The 22,814-nt window shown below is 37.1% G+C and overlaps 1 protein-coding gene across 2 annotated transcripts in view; it reads right to left on the bottom strand.

Annotated features, from left to right (window-relative positions):
• Nucleotides 1–22,814, bottom strand: part of Dpp10 (dipeptidyl peptidase like 10) — a 723,175-nt gene that overhangs the window by 73,941 nt on the left and 626,420 nt on the right. For both annotated transcript variants that reach the window (XM_048443790.3, XM_085688334.2), the window contains exons 9-10: nucleotides 18,489–18,643; nucleotides 9,180–9,277 (exon numbers count right to left, since the gene is read on the bottom strand). In XM_048443790.3, coding sequence (XP_048299747.3) covers nucleotides 9,180–9,277; nucleotides 18,489–18,643 — 253 coding nt within the window. The remainder of the gene's footprint in view (nucleotides 1–9,179; nucleotides 9,278–18,488; nucleotides 18,644–22,814) is intronic.

Below are 22,814 nucleotides of genomic sequence, written 5' to 3'. Positions count from 1 at the left end.
TACATATTCTTGTTTAAATATTCACAGACACAAATTTAAATAAATATATATGTATATATGCAAATATATATGTATATATGAACAAATATACAGATGATATGAAAAAACATTTCAGAATGAATTATTTCCCAGAAAAGCAATTTTTGGAACAATGGAAAATAGCCGATGCTTGACTTTTCTGACAAATGTTTATTGATTGGGACTAGTATGTAAAAAGCAAGTATATAATTTTAACACTATGCTATATTTCTTGTTAGAAGAACAGCAGATAACCAATAAAAATGGAAAACTTGGTCTTGACTTAATGGTTATGTCTTATGCACAACCTTCATGCTTTATCTTATATATGAAAACTTTAGCTACAGGGACAATATGTATATGATGTTATGTATATGGTGTATATAATGATTAATCTTCTTGTCTACTTGACTGTACTTTAGAATCAGCTTGGAGACTTATCTCTGACATGTCTTTCTGAAGAGGTTTAATTGAGGAGGGATGACCCAGTTGGAAAGTGGGTGGCACCACTGCATGAGTTGCAGAATGAATGAAAGGACAAAGTGTGGTGAGCACAGTCATCCATCTCTTTCTACTTCCTGACTGTGGATGCCCTGTGGCCAGCATCTTCATGCTCCTGCTGCCATTCCTGCCATAATGGACTGTGCTTTCAAACTGTGAGCCCCAATAAACCCTTCCTTTCTTTGATTGTTTTTATCAGGTATTTTATCACAACCACAAGAAAAGAAAATAATATTATGGAGTTTGTTTTAGTCATTTGTAGATTACAAAATGCCCACTTTTCAGTCATTTTTATTATAGTGTTCCTCATCTTGTCTCAAACAGTTAAAAATAAAAAGGGGAGATAAATGTAAGCATCTGACTGGATATTAAATTTTTACCATACAAAGATTGTCAATTACTGTGTGTATAATTTCCTCAAAGAGATGGGTGATTGTTATGAATATGTAATATAAATTTTATTTACAACATATTTTGATTTTATGCTTAGAAATTAACATAATGTATTGCAAAACTCTGAGCTCCCATACCTTAAAACCAGTCATCATGGTTTGTTTTGTGATAAAAAGGAAAAAGCGGCAACCTTTCTAGATATGTTCCCAATTCCATAATAGTGGAGTCACATTAGAAACAGCTGAAAAATGCCATCTGTGCTTGTGTTAAAACTTGTGTTTAAAGAATGCTGAGCCACCTCAGCAATTAAGAGCACTTGCAGCATTATTCTGAAGAAAATTTCAGCATCCAGCTCCCTCATGGGATAGCTTCTATCTTCCTGTAATTAAACTCTGGGATCCAATGCCCTCCTCTGGTCCCTGAGGGCACTGTACTCACATGACATATATAAACACACACACACACACACACACACACAAATAAATAAATAAAATTAAATCTTTAGAGAAGTAAAATAGACTGGTATTTTGTGAGTTAGTGAAAAGTATCATTTATAGGTGTAAAAACATGAAAGAACAAACATTTTGCCATTGGACAACCCTAGGCAAGAAATCCAGCTCCATGTATCCTACATTTTTTGCATGTGTTTCTGAATGGCTACAGTTACCTATAAAAATACCTATAAAAGCTTGTCAAAATGAAGATGTCAGCAGAAGGACAAGTACAATGTACATGACTGTGGAGTAATGTCAGACCTTGTGTCCTGAGCCTATTTAAAACATCTGGAAGTTTTTATAACAGCTGATCCCTCCTTACAAATTGCCAGGCAGCTCTGAGATACACCAACCCCATGTGCCAAAAGCAATTAACAGGGCAACCTTGAAGCACATGCACAGTTGATTTGACTACACTCTTTGACCAAGTCACTGGGCCGGGGTTCATAAAAGGAAGAGTGTTCTGCTCTACTTTCAACACTCTTTTTAAGAAACTTATTTTGAATATGCAATATTTGGCATTATGACCACTAAACTGCCTAAAGGGTCTGGAGAAGTGACTCGAGTATGTGTGTGTGTATATAATGCTTATCACACAAGCACAGAAAGGGAGTTCAAATCATACACACTCTCACATATAAACACTGGAACACATAGAAACACCCAACCAGAAGATGTAAACGTCAAATTTTTTAGATTTTATGAGATTAAGCTTTTAGAAAGAGGAATTATGTGTCCCATAAACAAACAAGAAAAAGAAAGGCTAAATTGTCATAATAGATATTCCTGAATGGCAGCTAAAAATGCCTTCAGTTGTACTAAAACTCATATGACTTTTGTAAAGACTTTCAAATCTTGCCACAATTTACATTAAAATTATCATGAACATTGGAAATATTTATCAATGAGTATACAAATCAAAGTGTCCAGGGCTTTGAGGGGAAAACCCTACACTGGCAAACTGATTTTGAGACTACATAAAATTTGTTTCAATTCCCTGACCTGGACAATGGGGAGCAAACTGAGATGTGAAAATAGCATGAACACCTTCTAAAGTAAATAATAAAACACCAGAATTTAAATATTTATCTGAAGTGCCCTGAGAAAAATCTTTGCAATCTCTTCACAGAAGATACACTTTACTATTACATAAACTGGTCTATAGTGACTTTCAAAAAAGATTTAATATTTGAAGAATAATTTAAGTCCTAACAGCACATTGTTGGTAACTAGGGTTTTATAGTGGATGTATTAGATGTACAAATTTAAAGATAAATATCAGTATTTTGTAATCAAACACTTCTATTTTTTAAATGATTTGGTTATTTTATCCATGTTAGCCACTCATGCAACATTTAATCTAATACGATGTACCTTAATATGCATCTTATTTATATATAATCATCACTTTTTCCTTTATTTAAAATCTGAAAATTGACAAGTATTTCTGAAAACAAATTTGCATAGTTTTAAAAGAAACCTTTTCCAAGTATTTGAAATTTCCACTAGGTTTTTGCATGTACATAACATGGAAATTAGAGCAGAGACTGACACTTAGGCATCAAGGATACACGGTTAGACTAGCTGAATCTCTTCCTATGATTCTGCACATTATTGACCTCAAAGTCCCTGATTCTCATCTCACTTGGATTCCTATTACGCACTCTGTTAGTTCTTAAGCATAGACTGAGTCACAGAGCAAAGACAAGAGGGTCAAAGGGACACCACTCTAGTCATCGGTGACTTTCTATCACAGCATATCCTGGCTTAAGAGCCAGAATTGATCACAGGGTTTATGAAGAGGAGTCCCAGAATCCTTTAAAGATGGCTCTTGGCAAGCAGACCTCTGTTATCTGTCTTTTATACTGTTTGTTTGTCTGCCCTTCCTTCCTTCCTTCCTTCTTTCCTTCCTTCCTTCCTTCCTTCCTTTCTTCCTTCCTTCCTTCCTTCCTTCCTTTCTGCATATAAGTATGTGGAAGTGTAAAAATATGTATAAATATGATGGTGGGCAGAGTTTAATCTCCATTGTCCTCCTTAGTCACTCTACACATTTTTTTCCTTTTTCTTTTTTCTTTTTTGCCACAGGGCCTGTAAATAGCCTAGGGGATTACCAATTTAATTAGATTATCCAGCAAGCCCCAGAGGTCTGCATTTTTCAGCAATACCAGTGCTAAGATTAGAAGTATGGATCACCCTGCTTGTATGTTTTTTTTTTTTTTTAAATCTGAGTTCTGGAGATAAAACTCAGTACCAGCACTTTCTTCTGAGCTTTCTCCCTGTCCTCTGACTTGTGTTGCCATTGGTTTGCTGTATAACCACTACTGTGTCTTCCCAATAGCTGTCGACCTATATATGCCGTTCTCTTTGAGGATGTCCAGGAATTATACCCTAAGTGCAATATGGTGTCCCTCTATACAGTCTCAGAATAATGTCTTCCTAAGACTCAATGTTAATGTTATGCATCACTCAAATGAAAGGCCCTTTCAGTCTTTTATATGGAAACTGAAACATGAATGAGTTAGAATTTCCAAAAAGTCCTGCTACTTCTTGGAAGACTAAGGAATTCAGAGTCGACATATGCCAAGGAAGAGACAGCACAGTGCCATCAAGCCCAGGTGACAGAATCAGTCCCAGAGTCACGTCAGTAATAACAGAAAATCTTTAATAAGTAAATTCATGCTAAAAGACACTGAGTGAGGAGACCCAAGCAGATGATGCAGGGCCAACAATCCAGTTCAGTGTGTGGAGGTACTCGTTGACAACTCTGGCAACTAAAGTTCAATTCCTGGCGCTCACATGATAGAGGACAGAACCAACTCCAACAAGCTGTCCCCAGGACTTTTCATACATCTCCACACATGTGTGTTCAAAGAACAAAAACATTTTAAAAGACAGTGCATCTTTTTCTCCAATAAACATGATAGACATCTGGTTTCTTAATAACTCATCATAAAGAATATTTTTACTAGCTCTAAAGCAATACTTTGAACTTCTTACCTAAGTTTTTTTTAGAAAAAAGCATTCAGTGTTTGCAATACTTAATAGTGCGAACATTTGGAAAACACTACTACTTCTCCAGATGATGTGAACCATGGGTTTGGTTCTTCGGATACTGGAAGAGTACTGGGTCAATTCTTTATGTTCTTTGAGTTACAGTCTATCCAGAATCAGTATAGCTATACTTTAAATAAGGAATAATAGTATATTATGTACAAAATATTTGATGTTAAAGACATCCTCTATGCATGGTCTATGTACATCTGCTGACGTGACATAAATAAGTAAAAATTAATAAATAAGATGAAGAGGGGGAATGGAGGAAGGGACAAGAGAGAAAAAACCTGACTATCCCCAAGTTATCAAACATGTTTCAAAAATAATTTATTTTCAATTATTTTCTAGAATTTAATACATCAGTGTAATAAATTTTCATCAGATCTGTCCCTTGCATCCCAACTCTCACTCTACTATGCACTCCCACATACTACTCTCAAATCCATGTCTTCTACTTTTCTATAGATCTGCATATAAATACAGGCACACACAAACACACACATATACCATCACCACCACCAAACACAGATGATGTTACCTGCATACGTATGGGTATAGTGCTGACCGCTTAGCTATGGGCAACCTATCTTTGCACTTTTTCATGAAAAACAAAATAACTTTCCTTCTTCAACAGACATAGACATGGACTGTCCAGAGCTCTTCAATTACAGATGTAGCATGTCCTTCCCCAATCCATGTTGTAATGCTGACAGGTATGGTCTTGTGTAGGCAACCATAATATTAAGAGTTGATGGGTACAGGGTACCATTCATGGCACTGAGAAGTTTCCTTATGGCATTCTTCAAATACACTTAGCATCAGTTCCCTACCCCTACATGCTTTTCCCTGGTCCAGGTCATTTGCTGTTCCTAACTGGGGCATCTCTTTCACTTTATACACTATTTTCTTCAACTTTTTTTCCACCCCTCAATGAAATGACCCCTTTTTAAGTTCCCTTACCTCTACTCAAACATCTTCCTCTTCCCACCCTTCACCTTCATTGTCACTTTTGTTTCTTTTATTTTGAGACAAGCTCTCACATATCACAGACTGACTCAGACTTTTTAGAACACCAAGGATGACTTTGAACTTCTGAGATTGCCCTCCCTGCTTCCACCTCCCGAGGTTAGAGCTACAGGAATGCATTTCCACACTCACTTTTTGTGATTTTTATCATGAATCAAAGACTTCATGAATGCCAAGAAGACATTCTACCAAGAAAGCTGTATTACCAGCTCCATTACTGTTTTATCTGTTTATTTTGATTATAATACAATGGAAGAAGAAAAAGATAAAGTAATACAAATTTTATATATATATGAGAAAAAATATATAAAGAATATGATTTCTATAATTCCCTTACCTTTTATTGTTTGAAAATTTCATACAATTATTTGATGCATTTTAATCAAATCAATCCTCTCTTCCCTCCCCATCAATTTCTCACCTGCCCCTTCCCCACATTATATTTCCTTTTCAACCTCATGTGCATTTAAAAAATCTCCACGAACTCTCTTAGTGCCGCCTTCATGTGAAGGATTATCTACAGGAGACTGCAATCCTCTCAGAAGCCTCATCCCTAGGAAAGGCGACTCCTCTTCCCTTGGTGGTTATTGTCTGCCAATAGTTCCTGAGCTAAATAAGTCTTCATGATGCCCCTTCCTTGTCTGTTGTTATGGATTATTATTTTAAATAGGCAAAATTGTGTTACATGTGTTTATGCTGCACTTGTTTATCAATCTAAGGACATGTTACACTTGTCTATGCTATATTTGTTCAATTATGTAAGCTGTGTTGCATTTGTTTCACCTTGCCTACCTAAGGTATCTGATTGTTTTAATTAAAAGCTGAACAACCAATAGCTATGTAGGAGAGGGATAGGCAGAGCTAGCAAGCAGAGAGAATAAATAAGAGAAATCTAGACTCAAGAGAAGGAAAAAAGAAGAGAGAAGATAACAAGGAAAAAGAGAGGAACACTCCTGGGTGATGTAGGAGGATCATCTGTCTATGTGTTACTTTCATTGGTTAATAAAGAAACTGCTTTGGTTTTTTGAAGGGGCAGAATTTAGATAGGTAGAGTAGACCAAACAGAATGCTGGAAAGAAGGCAATGAAGCAGACACCATGATTCCCCTTCCCAAGACGGATGCTGGCTAGACTCATGCCAATAAGCCACAACCTCGTGGTGGCATACAGATTATTAGATATGGGTTAGTCAAGATGTGAGAATTAGCCAATAAGAGGCTAGAAGTAATGGGCCAGGCAGTGTTTAAATGAATACAATTTCCGTGTAATTATTTTGAGTAAAGCTAGCCAGGCAGTCAGGAGCTGCGCAGGACAAAAAGCGGCCCGCTGCTCCTTTTACAAGTCAGAAGTCAGGCAGCCACTAATCAGGTATAAAGACAGCTAGAAAGTAAGATATACAGAGGAAAAGAAAGGTGAAAAGCTCCGAGGCATAAATATAGATAAAATAGGAGATTAAAATAAGAGCTAAGCTAAAGCCAAGCATTTAAAACTATTAAGTCTTCATGTCATGATTCAGGAGCTGGTTGGTGGCCTTAAAGAAAGACTGATACAGTCTGTGCTAGAATCAAGGCTGGCTGTGTCTTGAACAGATATGTTTATGCTTCTTTACTTGTGACTAGTTCACTCATGTCTGGAGGACAAACTTCAGAAACAGAGCTTTCTGTTCGGTTCATTCAACCCTGCTACACCATACTTAGCATTTTGAACCACTTTAAACTTTTTTTCATTGAATGTGGATAAAATACTCTGGAACAAGGTGGAATTGTCTTATCTCATTGGACGTGTGTTCCCAGCCGATGCTGAGATTCTATCACACACCTTCATTCTTTCTGGCTTTTATCTACTCCATTCATTAAAAAAATTAAGTGCATATTAGACAATTAAAGAAGGTCTTTAATCAGTAGCATAATGTAGAATCTATTACATTTTTAAATAACTTCCATACACATCAGAGTATGTTATCTGTAAATATGCCCACCTGTGATTAAATTTCCCTAAATTTATCGACATTCAACTTTTTTTCTATAATCAGCAACTTTGGGTTGATTATAGAAGTCATCAAAATAAGCATTAAGCTTAGCCCCCCCTTCTCTCTCTGTCTCTCTCGCTCTCTCTCTTATACACGTGTTGTAATGTGGACTGTGTTACACACACACACACACACACACACACACACACACACACACACACATATATATATATATATATATATATGCAGCTTTGCTATAAACAACACATACCTACTAAAAGGGGGTGATTGATAGACAGAAAAGGACAGGAGATAGACATATATTTTCTATGAACAATGAGACCACACTTCAAGATTAGCTACTCAGTTCATATTTAGGATCTTGGTAAGTTGACAATAACACTGAATGCAGCTCTTTAGAAGTTTGAGACATTCGGGACTTCAGTGTATAAATGATTATCTGGTTGGTGCAGAAGATATTTCCAGCATTAAATATATGGATTGGACATGTGTGTACATATTTATAGTGTTCATTCAGGCTTGTGCATGCCACAGTATATGTGTTGAGGGGGTTTCAGAGAACAACCACAGATGTCATTCACCTCCTTCTACCATGTTTGAAGCACGGTCTCTGATTGCTTACCACTGTAGCCTCCACACCTTTTGGCCCATGAGCTTCCAGTTATTCTCTTGTTTCTGGCAACCATCTCACCACAGATGCCCTGGGACTACAGATATACAATATTCCTTATATCTCTATTTGTGTTCTGGGGGTCTAAACTCTTCATGAGATTTCCTTACTGAGCCACCTCCTCAGGTCCTGTTCAAACATCATAAATATAGAGACTTCTGATCTTAAAATAAATCATATTTTATTCAAAGATTTTACTTACAGAAGACCACAAAATAAACCATTGGTAAGTTGTGGGAGAAAGTAAGATAAACTACATACATTATGGAGAGAATTTTAGGGTTTTGTTGTTTTGTAAAAAACAAAAAACAAAAAAACAAAACAAAACGAAAGGCCTCAAGTAGCTAAGTATGATTTTAAGCTTCTCATTATCCCAACTCCCCTTCTCAGGAGCTGGGAGTACAGATGTTTGCCATTGTATCTAGTTAATACAGTGCTGGGGGTTTATTCATTCAAGGGCTTTGCCCATGCCAGTCAATCACTCTTTCAACTGAGTTGGAGCCCCAGTCCCTGATCCCGGACTTCTTAATGGTAGAGGCAGGACTTCTTAACAGCGCTCAGGAGGCAGAGGCAGGTGGATCTCTGTGAGTTTGAGGACAGCCTGGTCTACAGAGGGAGTTCCAAGACAGGCTCCAAAGCTACACAGAGAAACCCTGTCTTGAAAAAACATAACAAACCAAAAACAAACGAACAAACAAACAAACAAAAATAAAACAAAAGAATGGACGAAGTATTCTCCAGAAGAAAATTCAGTGGAAAATTAACCTGTCTTCTGTCCTTCACATCACCAACCAAAGACCCACTCATTAGCATCTTTCATCATTCAGTGGTATCTCTAGTCACCTTGAAACTAAGTACTTCTTAGGAACAGCCAGACAACCAGAATAACTTCATTCCCAACTAATGGAGGCAACCTCTGCTTCATTTTCAAGTGGAATTGTGGCACTGATCACATCATTTTCTAAATTGCAACAAAATGATAATTGGATGGAAAATATCTATTTCTGCTTAAAAGTGGAATCGAAATTGCCTACCTTGATTTAAAAATGTCGGGTGGCATCAGCTCCAAAGTATGAGTTGGTCCATACAGGTTTACAACATATAACTTCACTGTTGGGTTCACTTGACCTGCCTTTGAGAAAATAAAAGTTGTAATATGTAATATATAAGCATTAGACTATATTAAAAGTAAAAATGGAACTTTTACTAGTTTACTTGTAGGGGGTTGTATATGTGTGTTTTACTGGGGATAAAAGTCCAATTTCTCTGAAATAGAAATGATTTTTAAATTCAACCACTTGATTACTTTCAATTGTTTTTTGCAGATTGCCGCTCCTGGAGCATTTTCACCAGACAATTAAAGGTTAGAGGAAATCAGGGTAGCTTTATTCATTAGGCAGTGCTGTTTTGCTCCTTTCTCAGAGCTGCAGAAGAATTGTGCATGCAAAATAGTCAGTTTACCAAGTGACTGTTCACATCATGGAACTGCAGCGTAGAGCTTTCTAGGGGCAGGGAAGGTGGGGGAGGGAAAGGGGCAATAAGGAGAAGAGAGAGAAGCCAGTAGTAAAGATAAGAGGAATGGAAGGAAAGGAAACAAGAAATGGCAAGATAGAGGAAAAGAAAACAGGAAAGAAAAGGGAAGGGGACAGGAAAGGGGAAGGTAAGAAAAATCCCACCCACGAGGATTATAGAAAACCTCCCCAGAACAGGTTGCTACAAGTTATCCTCTGACCTCCATAGGGCCGTGACACATGTGTACACACACACGCACACACACACACACACACACACACACACACACACACACACATAAATAAACAAAATGTAATTAAGAATAAATGCGGAAATATTAAAATCTTATCCACATGCATCAGATGCCACATTTAAAATTCAAAAGATCCTAAGGTATTCCAGTGCATTAATGTGCCCAGTCCTCTTTTTAAGCTGTACTAAATGGATGACTCATATTTAAATGACCCTTGAGAGGTGAAGAAAGAGCCTTCTCTGAGTCTGTGGCAGGAAGAATAGAAATGAATATATAACTTGGTTTTAGCTAATCAAAATTCCATTGAAAGAACAATAACTACCAAGGTGCAGTAGTTGGTATGCTTCTAGTTTGCAATATGTTCTAAAGGTTGGTAACCTAGATTTGCCACTAAATGTCTCTATTTCAGTACAAAGATTGTTCTACTCATTCTCTAGATGGAAATAAAGATGCTAAAGAAAAATCCTTAATATTCAGAGAGCTGAGACTTAAACATATATGCTAATAGTGACTTCTGTTATCTCCCAGGCAATGACAAACAAATGGTGGCCAAATACTCTGTGAGTACAAGAAAGAGAAATGAAGGCAAAGACTCCCAAATAAACCCCAACAGTTTGTGTAGAGAAATGAAAGAATAACCCCATGCTGGGCCTGAAGAGATTGCTCAGTACTTGGATTATGTGCCATGCAAGCATGAATACTGGAGTTCCACTGCACAACACCCAAATAGATACCAGGTAAATTTGTTGGTTGTCTCTTCCTGGCACAGACTCAGAAAGGGCAATTTCTGCACCTCCAAGGGTCATTTAAATATAGGAGTCATCTATTTAGTGATCAGCAATGCTTAAAAGGAAGAGTGGCACATTAAAGCAATGAAATTTCAATCACAGCTGGTGGAAAAGGGATCCCCAGAGAAAGCTGGCTAATAAGACAAGCCCTATCATTGAGCACTTGGTTTGACTGGCAGACCATATCTCAATGAATAAGGTGAAGAAACAATTTAGAATGATTCCTGATGCCAACCTCTACATAAATACACAGTGCATTCACAAACATATAGAACTATACATATGCTCTCAGCACACACTCATGGAAATGGTTAAAAAAAAAACTAAATAAAGCATGTCCATGTGAATAAATCAGGTGATGTATCACAACATGTTCCTAAACATTATGTAATTACCCTTGTGGTATGGTGGAACTTGAAAAGACTACAGGTGAGATACAGAGAAGATGGAAGTAAATTTAAAAAACACAAGTTAAAAATTAAAAGCATGTGATCAAGCTTATTTAAGGTCTGCAAAGAGAGATTCATACACAAAGTATTGATTCAGACAAATGTTGAAATAAGTCAAGGCTTGAGACAACATGATGCAGTCTACTCAGAATGAGCAGGTACCTTATCAACTGTTTTATTTGGCTATCACTAGAGATGGACACGTCTCTGGAAGAGTATCACACACTGGCCAGAACTTTATAGCTGACGAAAGTGGTCAGGAAATTTCTTTTTGCTAAAGGAATGTCACGACTACTAGAAGCCACTATTGGGATCATAATTTATGTTTTTGTTTTGTTATTTCTCTAGCTAGATCTAGTAGGTTAAAATTTAATCCTTGTTTTGTGATGTAATTTGGCCAGTTGGGGTTGTAGCACCAATCTGCATCACCTGGGGCCTTAGATACTCAAGAGTCCTGCTCACAGACCTAAAATCAGAGTCTCGATGTAGAACTATGTATCCGTGTTTTAACTACAATGCCGAGTCATCAGTAAAGTTTTCTGATTAAAAAACTGTTCCATGTACTTTTTATCTATGCTCAATGTATATGAATGTTATGTACATTCATATACATCTGTATCATATATGTATCACCTATTTGTCATTTATCATTTAACGTCACTCACCTATTACCATCTAGTTATCATTTATTACCCACCTATTAATCTTTTATCTTTATCACATATTTATTATTTATTTGTCAATTATCTATCATCTAACATATCTATCATATATTTTTCTATCTGTATCTCTATCATATCTTTTTATATTTGTGTTCTATTTATCTGTCATCTATCTATATATTATCTATTATCTATCTAATCTATCTATACTCTATCAGTCTATCACATAATAGCTTTCATTTGTTATCTAACATCTATTTGTCTCCTATTTATTCTATATCCACCACGTAGAATTGATCTGTCTTAGTTGTTATTGCTGTAATTAAACTCCATGAGCAAAAGCAACTTGGGAAGGAAAGATTTTACTTTGCTAACAGTTATATGCAACAGTTCATTATCAGAGGCAGTGAGGACAGGAACTCTCACAGGACAGAAAACTGAAGGCATAAGCAAATGTAGAAGCCACAGAAGGGTGATGCTTCCTGGCTTACTCTCCATGGCTTGTTCAGTTTGCTTTCTTTTAGAATTCAGGACCACCACCCCAGGCACGGCATAACCCACAAAGGGCTGAGCACTCCCTCATTAAGTACTAATTATGAAAATGTCCTATAGACTTCCTTACAGACTAGTCATATGGCGACATTTTCTTCACTGAGGTTCCCTCCACAGATGACTCTAGCTTGTGTGAAACAATTATTGACACAAAACTATTCAGCTCAGTCATATTTCTCTGTCATCTATCATCAGTTATCTTCTAAGATGTTCCATCTGTCATCCATCTCTCATCTCTCCATCTTATGTAGTCTATCATTTCTCTGTCAACTATTATGTCATATTATCTACTATGTATCTATCTATCTATCTATCTATCTATCTATCTATCTATCTATCTATCTAGTATCTATCAACTATATCTGTCTTCTTTATATCTGACCACACATCACTAGTGTCAGAAGTTAGTTTCCATGAGACTTGTACAGAGGAGATGACACCCACCTCCAGCACAAGGTTAATATGATCACTGCTGTTGTCTGGAATGTGTTTTGAGATCTAGGTTACCTACAATTGTGAGCCAGAGGAATCTGAGTTCAAATGTTGGCTCTGCTGTAATGCACCATAATTTATGTGATTAAAATTCTAATGCACAATTTACTTGACTTTAAAAACTGAGACAGATATTTCTCTGAGAATATTTCAGAAAGCAGACATTGCAAGAAAAATGTTTTCTTTCTTTGGATAAAATATAATAGCATTGCGATACTAGCTAACAAAGAGATGCTTAGTAGGCTATCTATAAGAGGATACAGCCATGCATTAAAGTAATTGGGGTTTTGTGATACTAATTCTTATCCAGTTAGAGAAATTTGTGCTTATATTTTATAATTAAATAATTAAATATACTAACTAGACAAATAAGGATATTAATTTAGATTGGATCTTTGTGTGAACTCTTACTGAGAGTTTGTTGTACTTTTGTGAAAGACACACAAAGCCTGATCATTTCTTTAAGAGTATGCCACTGAAACCATAAATTCGCACCTGTGCAGGAAGACTGATATTGCAATCAGCTTCCACCTGAATGCAAATTAAAAATTGTACACCTGAGGCCATTTTTATATAAAGGCACCTCTGTGAGGCATCAGGCTGGCTCCCAAATTTCGCTATTCAGCAGTTCGTAATCTCAGTTACATTTTTACTTTTCCATGGGGTTTGGAATTAAGCAAACCTAGTGAGTTCATTTGCACTTTTTAATATTCGAATCATTCAGAGAGTGTGCAAATTACAGAGCTCATCTCTTTGCTTTCAACAGTCGCATTTGCCACAAAGACTGCAAATCCACAGAATCCCTTCCTCCATGATTCTGAAATGCAAGCCTCAATAATAATTAACCTTGTTTTACTGGCAACTAAATTGTCATTAAACGAGATAATGTTTTAATTAAGAAGATTAACCTGAGGTTAGAGAGAGAGAACTCCGCATCTCTTTTGTGCTGAGTTGCTAATGATAGGGTATTTTATGAGCACCAAATCATGCTGAATTAAATAAAATCCAAATATATTTGTTTGGTGTACGTGTTTCATCAGTATATCTGACCGTGCAGAGTTTTGCTGCACCAGTTTTTAAAACTAGCTTAATTTAAACAGCAATTTAGTATGAACTTGACGTTATCTCAATTTCTAAAGCGTCCCTTTCTCAGTTTATTGTATGCAAGCAAATAGAACCTGAATTTGTGATGGGAAAAATAATGATCATTTAAAACTAGTTTGAAAATGAAAGACATACTCAAAAAGAAACTGAAATTCTTGTGACTACAAGGACCCAAACCCCAACTTTCTTTGAAAACTGGTATCTTAAGTACATTGGTGGTCATCTCACATAAAAGCCACATCCAGACAAGGGTATGGTCATTTGGCTTTGTCTGGTAATATACCTTTTCATTTTTATTTTTTTAAGTATGTGGATGTGTGGACAGGCATGTGGCATGAAGTGCATGTGCACATATAAGTAAATGGCAAAGTACAAGCCTAGGTGTCATCCTCACAAGCAGAGCTCACATCCTTAGAAACAAAAGCCTCTCATTATCTGGAGCTCTCCAAGGATATCTACCTATTTTTTCCTCCCCAGTACTGGGATCACAAGCTTACAACACAAGACCTGGATTATTTTGTCTGGATAATCCAGATAATGTCTAGATTATCAAAGTTCCCCACACATGGTGTGCAAAAGATGAGCTATATCCCTAGTTCCAGGTTTTATTTTTAATACACTCATTGGCAGTCATTGCCCACTTAGAACCTTCATCACACTGTGTTCACGTGTTGATGTGGTGATACTCTCTGCTCCCCATACATAGTCGAGTCTGGGTGTGTATGTATGTGGGGCAAATGGATCTCAGTTAGTATCTGTGATTGAAGGCAGGTGTTCAGGTTTTCTGAGCCTCTATAAAATAACAGCTGATCCATGGGAATGTTATTTACGTTATCTTCCTGTCCTGAAATAGCTGTGACTTAAAAGATGTATCTTTAAAAATCATATGTGTGTATATATATATGTATGTATATATAAATTTGAGGTTGTGTGTGTGTGTGTGTGTGTGTGTGTGTGTGTGCGCGCGCGTGCGCGCGCATATGTGCATACAGGTATCTGCAGAGTCAAGAAGATAACATCAGATTCCCAGGAGCTAGAGTTACTGGCTGGTGTGAGTTATACTCAACATGGGTGCCAGGAATAGAACCCAGGTACTCTGAGAGCAGCAAGGGCTATTAACTGCTAGTCATCTATCTAGCTCATAATGCCTTTTAAAGAAGCACTTAACCTTTTTAAAATCTCAGTTAATTCATTTATGAAAGATAAGTAACTGCAATGAAGATTAAACAATGGATAAAATGGTAGTCTCCCTCAAAACAAAAGAAAAATGTCTACTAGAATCCAGGACTTTGTTCAAATTGATAGATACACAGAATCATGACTAAAAAAAGCCATACATTAAAGCAAAGAAAACAAGCCCACAAATCACAATTTCAGAGAACCTAGACAACAATGAGGACCCTGAGAGAGACATACATGGATCGAATCAACATGGGAAGTAGAAAAAGACAAGATCTCCTGAGTAAATTGTGAGGATGGGGACCTTGGGAGAGGGTTGAAGGGGAGCAGGGAAAGGAGCAGAGAAAAATGAAGAGCTCAATTAAAATCAATAAAAATAAAATTAGCCATATATTATTAAATTACAAATTATAATGATTTTGTGAGTTTCTGGTGACATATTTAATTTTCTCAAATGTTTGTATTTCTCCATTTATGAGTCTTAATTTTTTTGCATGGCGAGACCTGGAACTGTCCAAAACTGAGAGAGTGATTTTAAGACAAATCTAAGCATATTATTTTTAAAAATAAAAATCAATTGCAAGTCCCACTTTTGAGAAATAAATTTCTGTGTTGTCTCTTTCATGGCACTAAACTCACTCATTTGTGCACAAACACCTGCACTTTCTGTTCCTGAAACAATATTCATTTTCTTTCTCTCTGGAATACCCGAATGTGGTGTTTAGGAAACGGAACATGTAAGTAGTCTCAAACTTTTTACAGTCTTGCTGTGTTTCCATAGCAGACTGGTCTAAAAAGTGTGATGAGTTTTATTTATTTATTTTTCTGGGTATTATACAGTAAACCTTGATAAAGTTCAAGGTTAGCAAAGATATTTGCACTTGAGAAAAACAAAGCATATTTCTCCAAATAAGTGCACAAAAACAGCTTCTTGAAGGTCAGAGAGGTATTTGGGAGGGTAAAGGGGCTTGCCACCTTTCATGATGCCATGAGTATGATTCCTAGAACTCACATGTTGAAAGGAGAGATCAGAGTCTGACCTTCAAAGGTGTGTACCCCATCACTAAAAGTAGAAACAGTTTCCTGGTTTGCATAATTAGGGGCTAAAAAAATTGTACAAAGTAGACATTCAGAAGACCTCTTTGCATGAATAATGCATTAATGGATTCACCACAAGCTCCTTATCTATTCAATTGGGAGATAGGTGTTTAAAAGAGAGATTGACAGCACAAGACCATGTCAGTCATCACTATGGCATGGGTTTTGATGGGAACCTCAAGCCTCACCACTAATAGAGGAGTTATTGGCTGTTGGTGGCTGTGGTGGTAAGAGAGTGTTTTTCTTCAGTAGTGTGGCTATGATAGGTTCCTGAAACTCTAAATGATTAGCCTCACACCCATGAATATATGGAAAGTACCAATTAAACTCAGAGGGTTATAACAATGAAGAGAATAGTTAAGTGATGGTGGCACAGGCCTTTAATTCCAGCACTTGGGAGGCAGAGACAGGCGGATCTATATGAGTTCGGGGCCAGTCTGGTCTACAGTCTCAGGACAGACTCCGAAATAAATAAAAAAAAAATGAAAGACAAGGATACAAAGTTTGTCGAAACAGGGTTCTGCAGAACTTGTAGTCACGTAATAGGGATTAGATATGATCAAAATAGATTGCATAGATCTATGAAATTCTCAAAAACAAAATAAACAGTATTACAATTTCTTTTTATGAGGGAATTTAAAGTGCCTGAGATGGCTAAGTCAGAAAAATGTAATATAAAGATGGAGATCTGTGTTTGAATCTCGCATTAAATGAAAAATGGTCACAGTCATATATATCTAGGGATATCTTGGAAGGCTAAGAAAGAACATTCTTGGAGTTCACTTGCCAGCCAGACCAGCTGAATTGTGGAGCTTTAGGTTCAGTGAGATCCACTGTCTCAAAAAATAAGGCACCCAGTGATTGAGAAAGACATGGAACATTCTACCTCTGACCTCCATACATTATCTTTGCACATTCATACATATGCAACACACACGCATACACATACACACACACATACACACACACACACACACACACACACAAACACACACACCATTACTGCCACTTCCACCACCACAACCACTACCACTACCACACAGGAAACCTTGAGACATTCAGAAGGACCTGCAAGAGAAACCCAAGTACTTTCCAATTTACTTGTGTTCTTGTCCTAGAAGCCTCTTTCAATAGGAGTAGTTTTGTCTAGGTGAGTTTTCCATGTAGTTCTTGCCCTATAAACCTTTTTATCTATCTCATCTACCCCTGGATAGGACTCAAAAGAAGCATTTCATAAACCACATTCCTTATTACTTTCTGCCAAAATAATGCTGATATTCATGTACTTACTAGTAAATTCTTTACGCTTGTTCTATTCTTTACTGAGCCTTTTATGATTCATCTATTCTTGACTGGAGATTTTTTTTATGCTCAGTCAACTTTTATGAGAGAATTAAAATACATATTAACTTATAGCACATTAACTGCCCTAAGAGATCATTTGAAAGCAACTGAAACTTTTTTGAAACTAAAAGTCCTAACTTACTTAGCTGTGATATTCCTTCATTTTATAATATCTATTCACAACTCCAAGGTTGTACCTAGGGGAAGCTTTTGTCCTCACCTCAGGTTTGTCTCTCTTCTCTTCTCACCTTCTTTTCAACTCAGTAGGTGAGAAGAAAAAAAAATCAAATGTGAGTATCAGAAGGGAAGAAGCACAACAGTTTGCCTGTATGTGTGTGTGTGTGTGAAAGAGAGAGAGACAGAGAGAGAGAGACAGGGACAGAGACACAGAGAGACAAAGAAAGAGACAGAGAGAAACAGACAGAAAGAAAAAGAAGGAGCATGTATATGCATTTGTATGGAGGCCAGAGATTCTTTTTCTGTCATTCCTCTAGTGATATCCACCTTGTTTTTTTGAAATGAAGTTTATCGTTGGCCAGGAGGTCACCATGAGCTTTAGTTTAGCTGGCCAACGAGCCACAGGGTTACATCTATATCCATCTTCCCACTCCTGGTATTACAAGTAAACACTTCCAAGCATGGCTTTCTATCATAGTTTAGAAAGGATCAAATTCAAGTCATTTGCTTATACAACAAGTAATTTGTTGCCTGAAAAATTTCTCTAGCCCCATTTGTGCCTTTTTCTATCCACACTCTTTCTGTTGCCTTCAAGTGACAAACTTTGAATTGATGGCTTGGTCTACAGATAGGAAGCCTCTTTTACAGAGGCACTTTTTCTTGAAACAAGCATGTTGTCCATCAAGTCACTGATGCAGAGAGAAGGAACAAATAGCCCATTTGCACTGCTTACCTTGGGGTATGGGTACTGCTTTGCTTTGGGGTACAGTGTTCCAGTAAACCGAGGTATAACCATATTAGGCACCAAGGAGTCATTTATCATCAGGAAGGCAAGTCTCTCTCCATCAGGTGACCACCAGTGGGCGATGTGAGAATGCAGAAGTTCCTCTAGAATAAATGAGTGTTAATTGAGATCGACTGTAGAGATGTGGGCTCAGTGACCCACAAATATCTGTCCTTGAAATCCTCATTGGGCATGAATATTTTCTAGACAGTATATTAGATTTTATTCACTACTCTGAGAAGCCTGTATTTTTAAGTTGCACTTTGAATTCCAGGAAAAGCAGGAGGGAGGAAGATTTATCATCAAATCTGGGGTTTGAGGTACCATGGTTCTAGCACATGAAAGTATCATTTGAGGGAAAAGAGTAAGAATGATGAATGAAGAGGGAGATACAGGTAAAACCGTGCCTACTCATAATATCATCCGTACATATTTGCATGCAACTCTTTTTTCTATTCCCTCATCAAACAAGTTGGGGACTCACTTTAGCTCCAAGAAACAGAAGGAAATATATAGAGAAACATTTTTCATATAGCATAAGATCCACTATATACTTCCGACTCAGGAAGTTAATTTATAGGAACCCCGAAGTCCCCATACTATGCCCTCTGGCTCCTATAGTGTTTCATCATTATAGCTTTTTCCCAATTAGAAGGAAGTGTGTAAAACCAGATCATTTATTTTCAAGTGCCATCTTGCAATGTAACCTCAGGCTAGCTGTGAACTTTAAATGATATTACCAACACTGTTCATAAGTCTATACTATAATTCTGTGTCTGGGAACAGCTCCTCGCTGCGTTCGCAGTGACGATGATGACTTGGCTGCTCTTAGCTTAGATTTTAGCGGGTAACTCTGTGGTTTGCCATGGCTTCAACTCTATAAATAGTCTCTTTGTAAACAAGGCATCTTCAAATCATTTTACTGAATAATTCAAGTCTTTCCTTTGGGGACCCAGAGACAGTAATTAATACTAGAGAAGAGATTCAGAAAACATACCTTCAAAATAAAATTAATGAGAATAGGTGGTATTGTTTGGTTATGGTGTATGTGTGTGTGTATTGTGTATTTGTTGTGTGGGGGTTGCAATAATATTCTTCTTCCAAGGTAGGAAATAAAGTATGGGTAATTTATAAAAAAAGATGCAGCTGAGAGTCATCAACTGTCATTGGTGGTGACCTGGAGTGACACGTTGGAAGAGGTAACAAGGGCTGAAAGAACAAATGCTTGTGCCACCTAGTTGTGACAAAAGTCATGGTGATCATAAAGACTATAGAACATGTTGACATTGTTCTTCTAAAAACCTCAAAATATGTCACAGGAAGAAAAGAGAAATTCAAGCTGAAAACACATATGAAGAACATAGGTTCCCATGGCATCAGTGGAATAGTCCTTGTCTTATGTGCAATTGGAAGAGAAAGCCAAGGTTCAAGAAAGCCCAGCAATAGAGGAAAATTAAATAATTACCTGGAAAATGGATTACAAAATGACAGTGTGACCCAAACATCCCACTATGAACTGTTGTATTCACTGAATGCATGCAGCAACAATACACTATAAAATCGACATCTGGATGTGTGAGGGGCTAAGCCTGAAGAGCACATGGGACTGCATAAAGTACTGCAGTCTCTGACATGCCTCACTCCTTCGATTTCCATCTGTGGCCCACGTTGTGTTTCCAATACAAGTTAGGAACAGATGAAGGTTTAAACTCTAGGCAGGTCCCTGAGCATGGCACCCACGAGCAGGCTGGAACTGGGTCAGAGCTCTACAATATTCTTACTCAGGAAGAACAATGAAGTACACTAATAACCAGATCTCTAACTTGGCAGAATTTTGAACAAAATATTTCTATGTTTCTAGGAAAAGCTCTGACCTGTAAAAAGTAACTAATAAATGTTAACTTGATCAGGCATATGAGAAGACTAATACTTGAAATTTAGAGGAAGAGAAATTTTAGGGAAGACTTATCAGAAAGAATAAATATATGTGCAAATATATTTATGAGTATCTCAATGCCATGTAATGTCCATAGAGTAAACTCATAATCAAAGTGACTATCAATAATCACATGGACAATATATCGCCTAGTGCAGTAGTCAGCATTCAGCTCCTACCTTATGTGCAAAGGCTGTGATGACTACCCTGTCCCTGGAACAGCATCACTTGCTAGACTAGCCAACTAGCTAATAGCAGTCTGGCTGTGTAGGAACCCTTCCATTCAGTAGGGCAGCATCTGTGTTACATAGAGACACATATCCTGAGGGTCAACTTCATTTGCTATCTATAGTTCTGTGGACACAGCTTTATGAAGTTTTACCAAACTATTGGTCATGGTCTTAATAACTTACACTACACTAGCTGTAACCAGGCAAACATTTATGAAGAAAGGCCACAGGATCGCTCACTGTAAAATCTGGCAGTCTTACCCTTTTTGTATTTGATTTATGTTTCTGAAATGGTGGATAAATGGACTCATTTTTTTTCTATGAAAATATTGCATTTTTTGTTTGTTTAACAACACTGAAGAGGAGACAACATTCTACAGAAAGCATAGGGATTGATAGGGATTGAGAAACTAGGGTAGAAATGGGAATATACTGTCACTGTGACACCACTAACACACAGTATAGTATGCTTTCTGTTCTTTTAATTGTAAGGATGTTAGACATTTTGCCGCCTGTACGAATAATAACTCCAATTGGAACATATTCACAAGTCCAATCCTCTGAACTTGAAGCTCACATTTCTCTCGTAATCACTTCAAGCTCAATATAGCAGAAAAACAAAATAGAAGAAAACCCAAACCTAACAGAAAGTACAGTCACTTTGCTTGATCTGATAATAAAGCTTATCTGTCAGAAATGAAGTATATTGTTTCTATACTAAACAAGTGATTTGCAAATACTTCTTTGTCCCATAGTGCTGAGACATTTAAAAAAAATGTTGGAGTTGGCTTCTTTGTCCCATAGTGCTGATACATTTTTTTAAAAATTCTAGGGAGTTAGCTCCGAAAGAAAAGTGCTTCTGACACAACCTTAAGGACTTGACTTTAGGTCACCAGAGAGCACGTAAAAGACAGACATGCTTGCCACAACATTGGTAGTTCCAGATCTCCTCTAGGGAGATGAGAGGAAGAGAGCAGGGGAATCCCTGGACTCTAAGGTTTTGTCTTTCTTGATATATGTGGACGTAGTGAACAAAAGACTCTATCTCAACTAAGGTGACAAAAAAAATGTACCAACATCTGCAACACGAAGTGTAAATAAGAGTATCTTTAATAGAATTTCCTCAACAGACATCCTGAAACAAGTACCATTTACTGAATTGCAACTAACAGGGCATTTATTTAAGGATTATGATAATTATATTACATTATTTACAAACAATTTCTTTTTTTACAAATCACACTGCATTCTAATTTAGTGTAGCTTGGCTTTTTTAAAAAATAAATTCGTGTGGTTTGGAAGATTTCACTGTAGAGCAGATGGAGTTTTCAACACATGTAGGTTTGTTGTTGTTTTTTATCACAGATACTTAAGAACACACAGGCACAAACATGAAGTATTTCTCAAAATCTAAGATGCAATCATTTCATTCAGATGAACAGGCTCTTCTAAAAGACAAGCTATTTTTTATCAATTGTAATCAATTTGGACAGACAAGATTTCCTGAAGGCACCACTGCAGTTTCTGTGGTTGTTCTATCCCACTTATTTTCTCCATGTTACTGTCTACATTCTTGTGGGACTTTTCTGTCTTACTCACCTCCCACTCCCTTCCTTCAGTCCCACCTTTTGCATTCCTATGTTGGCCTAACCATGAAGGGCTGAGTGGCATGCCAGTGAATCCACCAGCTCTTTTCCTCGCCCACATTGTCTATACCCCCTTGTGTCTCTGGTTTCCATGGCTCTGTCTCTGTATGTTTACCTTACCTTTTTTTCTATTCCTTGTTTCACTGGATTGTCAGCAAATGCCAAGATTTGATAGACTGAGGAAGAAGAACATAAAAAAATGTGGCCAAAAAATAGGTATTTTGCCTTGTTCTTTTTTAATGAAACTGATACAGTGGTAAGTGTGTGGAAGGGAATTGTTAATGCTATGTTGTTTATCTTTCTTCTTGCTGTTCTTTCAGAGCAAAGCAAGGGCCATTATTTTCTCTATGGAGCACCTTAAATTCCTCCATGCCACCAAACTGAGTTCAGATTGTAAATCTACTTAATAATCTGACCTGACTCTTGTTCATATCTGACTACTCTGAGCAGAAGGGTTTGTTAA

The sequence above is a fragment of the Myodes glareolus genome, chromosome 5 (assembly GCF_982192425.1).
Source record: "Myodes glareolus chromosome 5, mMyoGla1.1, whole genome shotgun sequence".
Classification (NCBI taxonomy): domain Eukaryota; kingdom Metazoa; phylum Chordata; class Mammalia; order Rodentia; family Cricetidae; genus Myodes; species Myodes glareolus.
The sequence above is the reverse complement of the archived record's forward strand: the minus strand, read 5'-3'. Positions and strand labels throughout refer to the sequence as shown.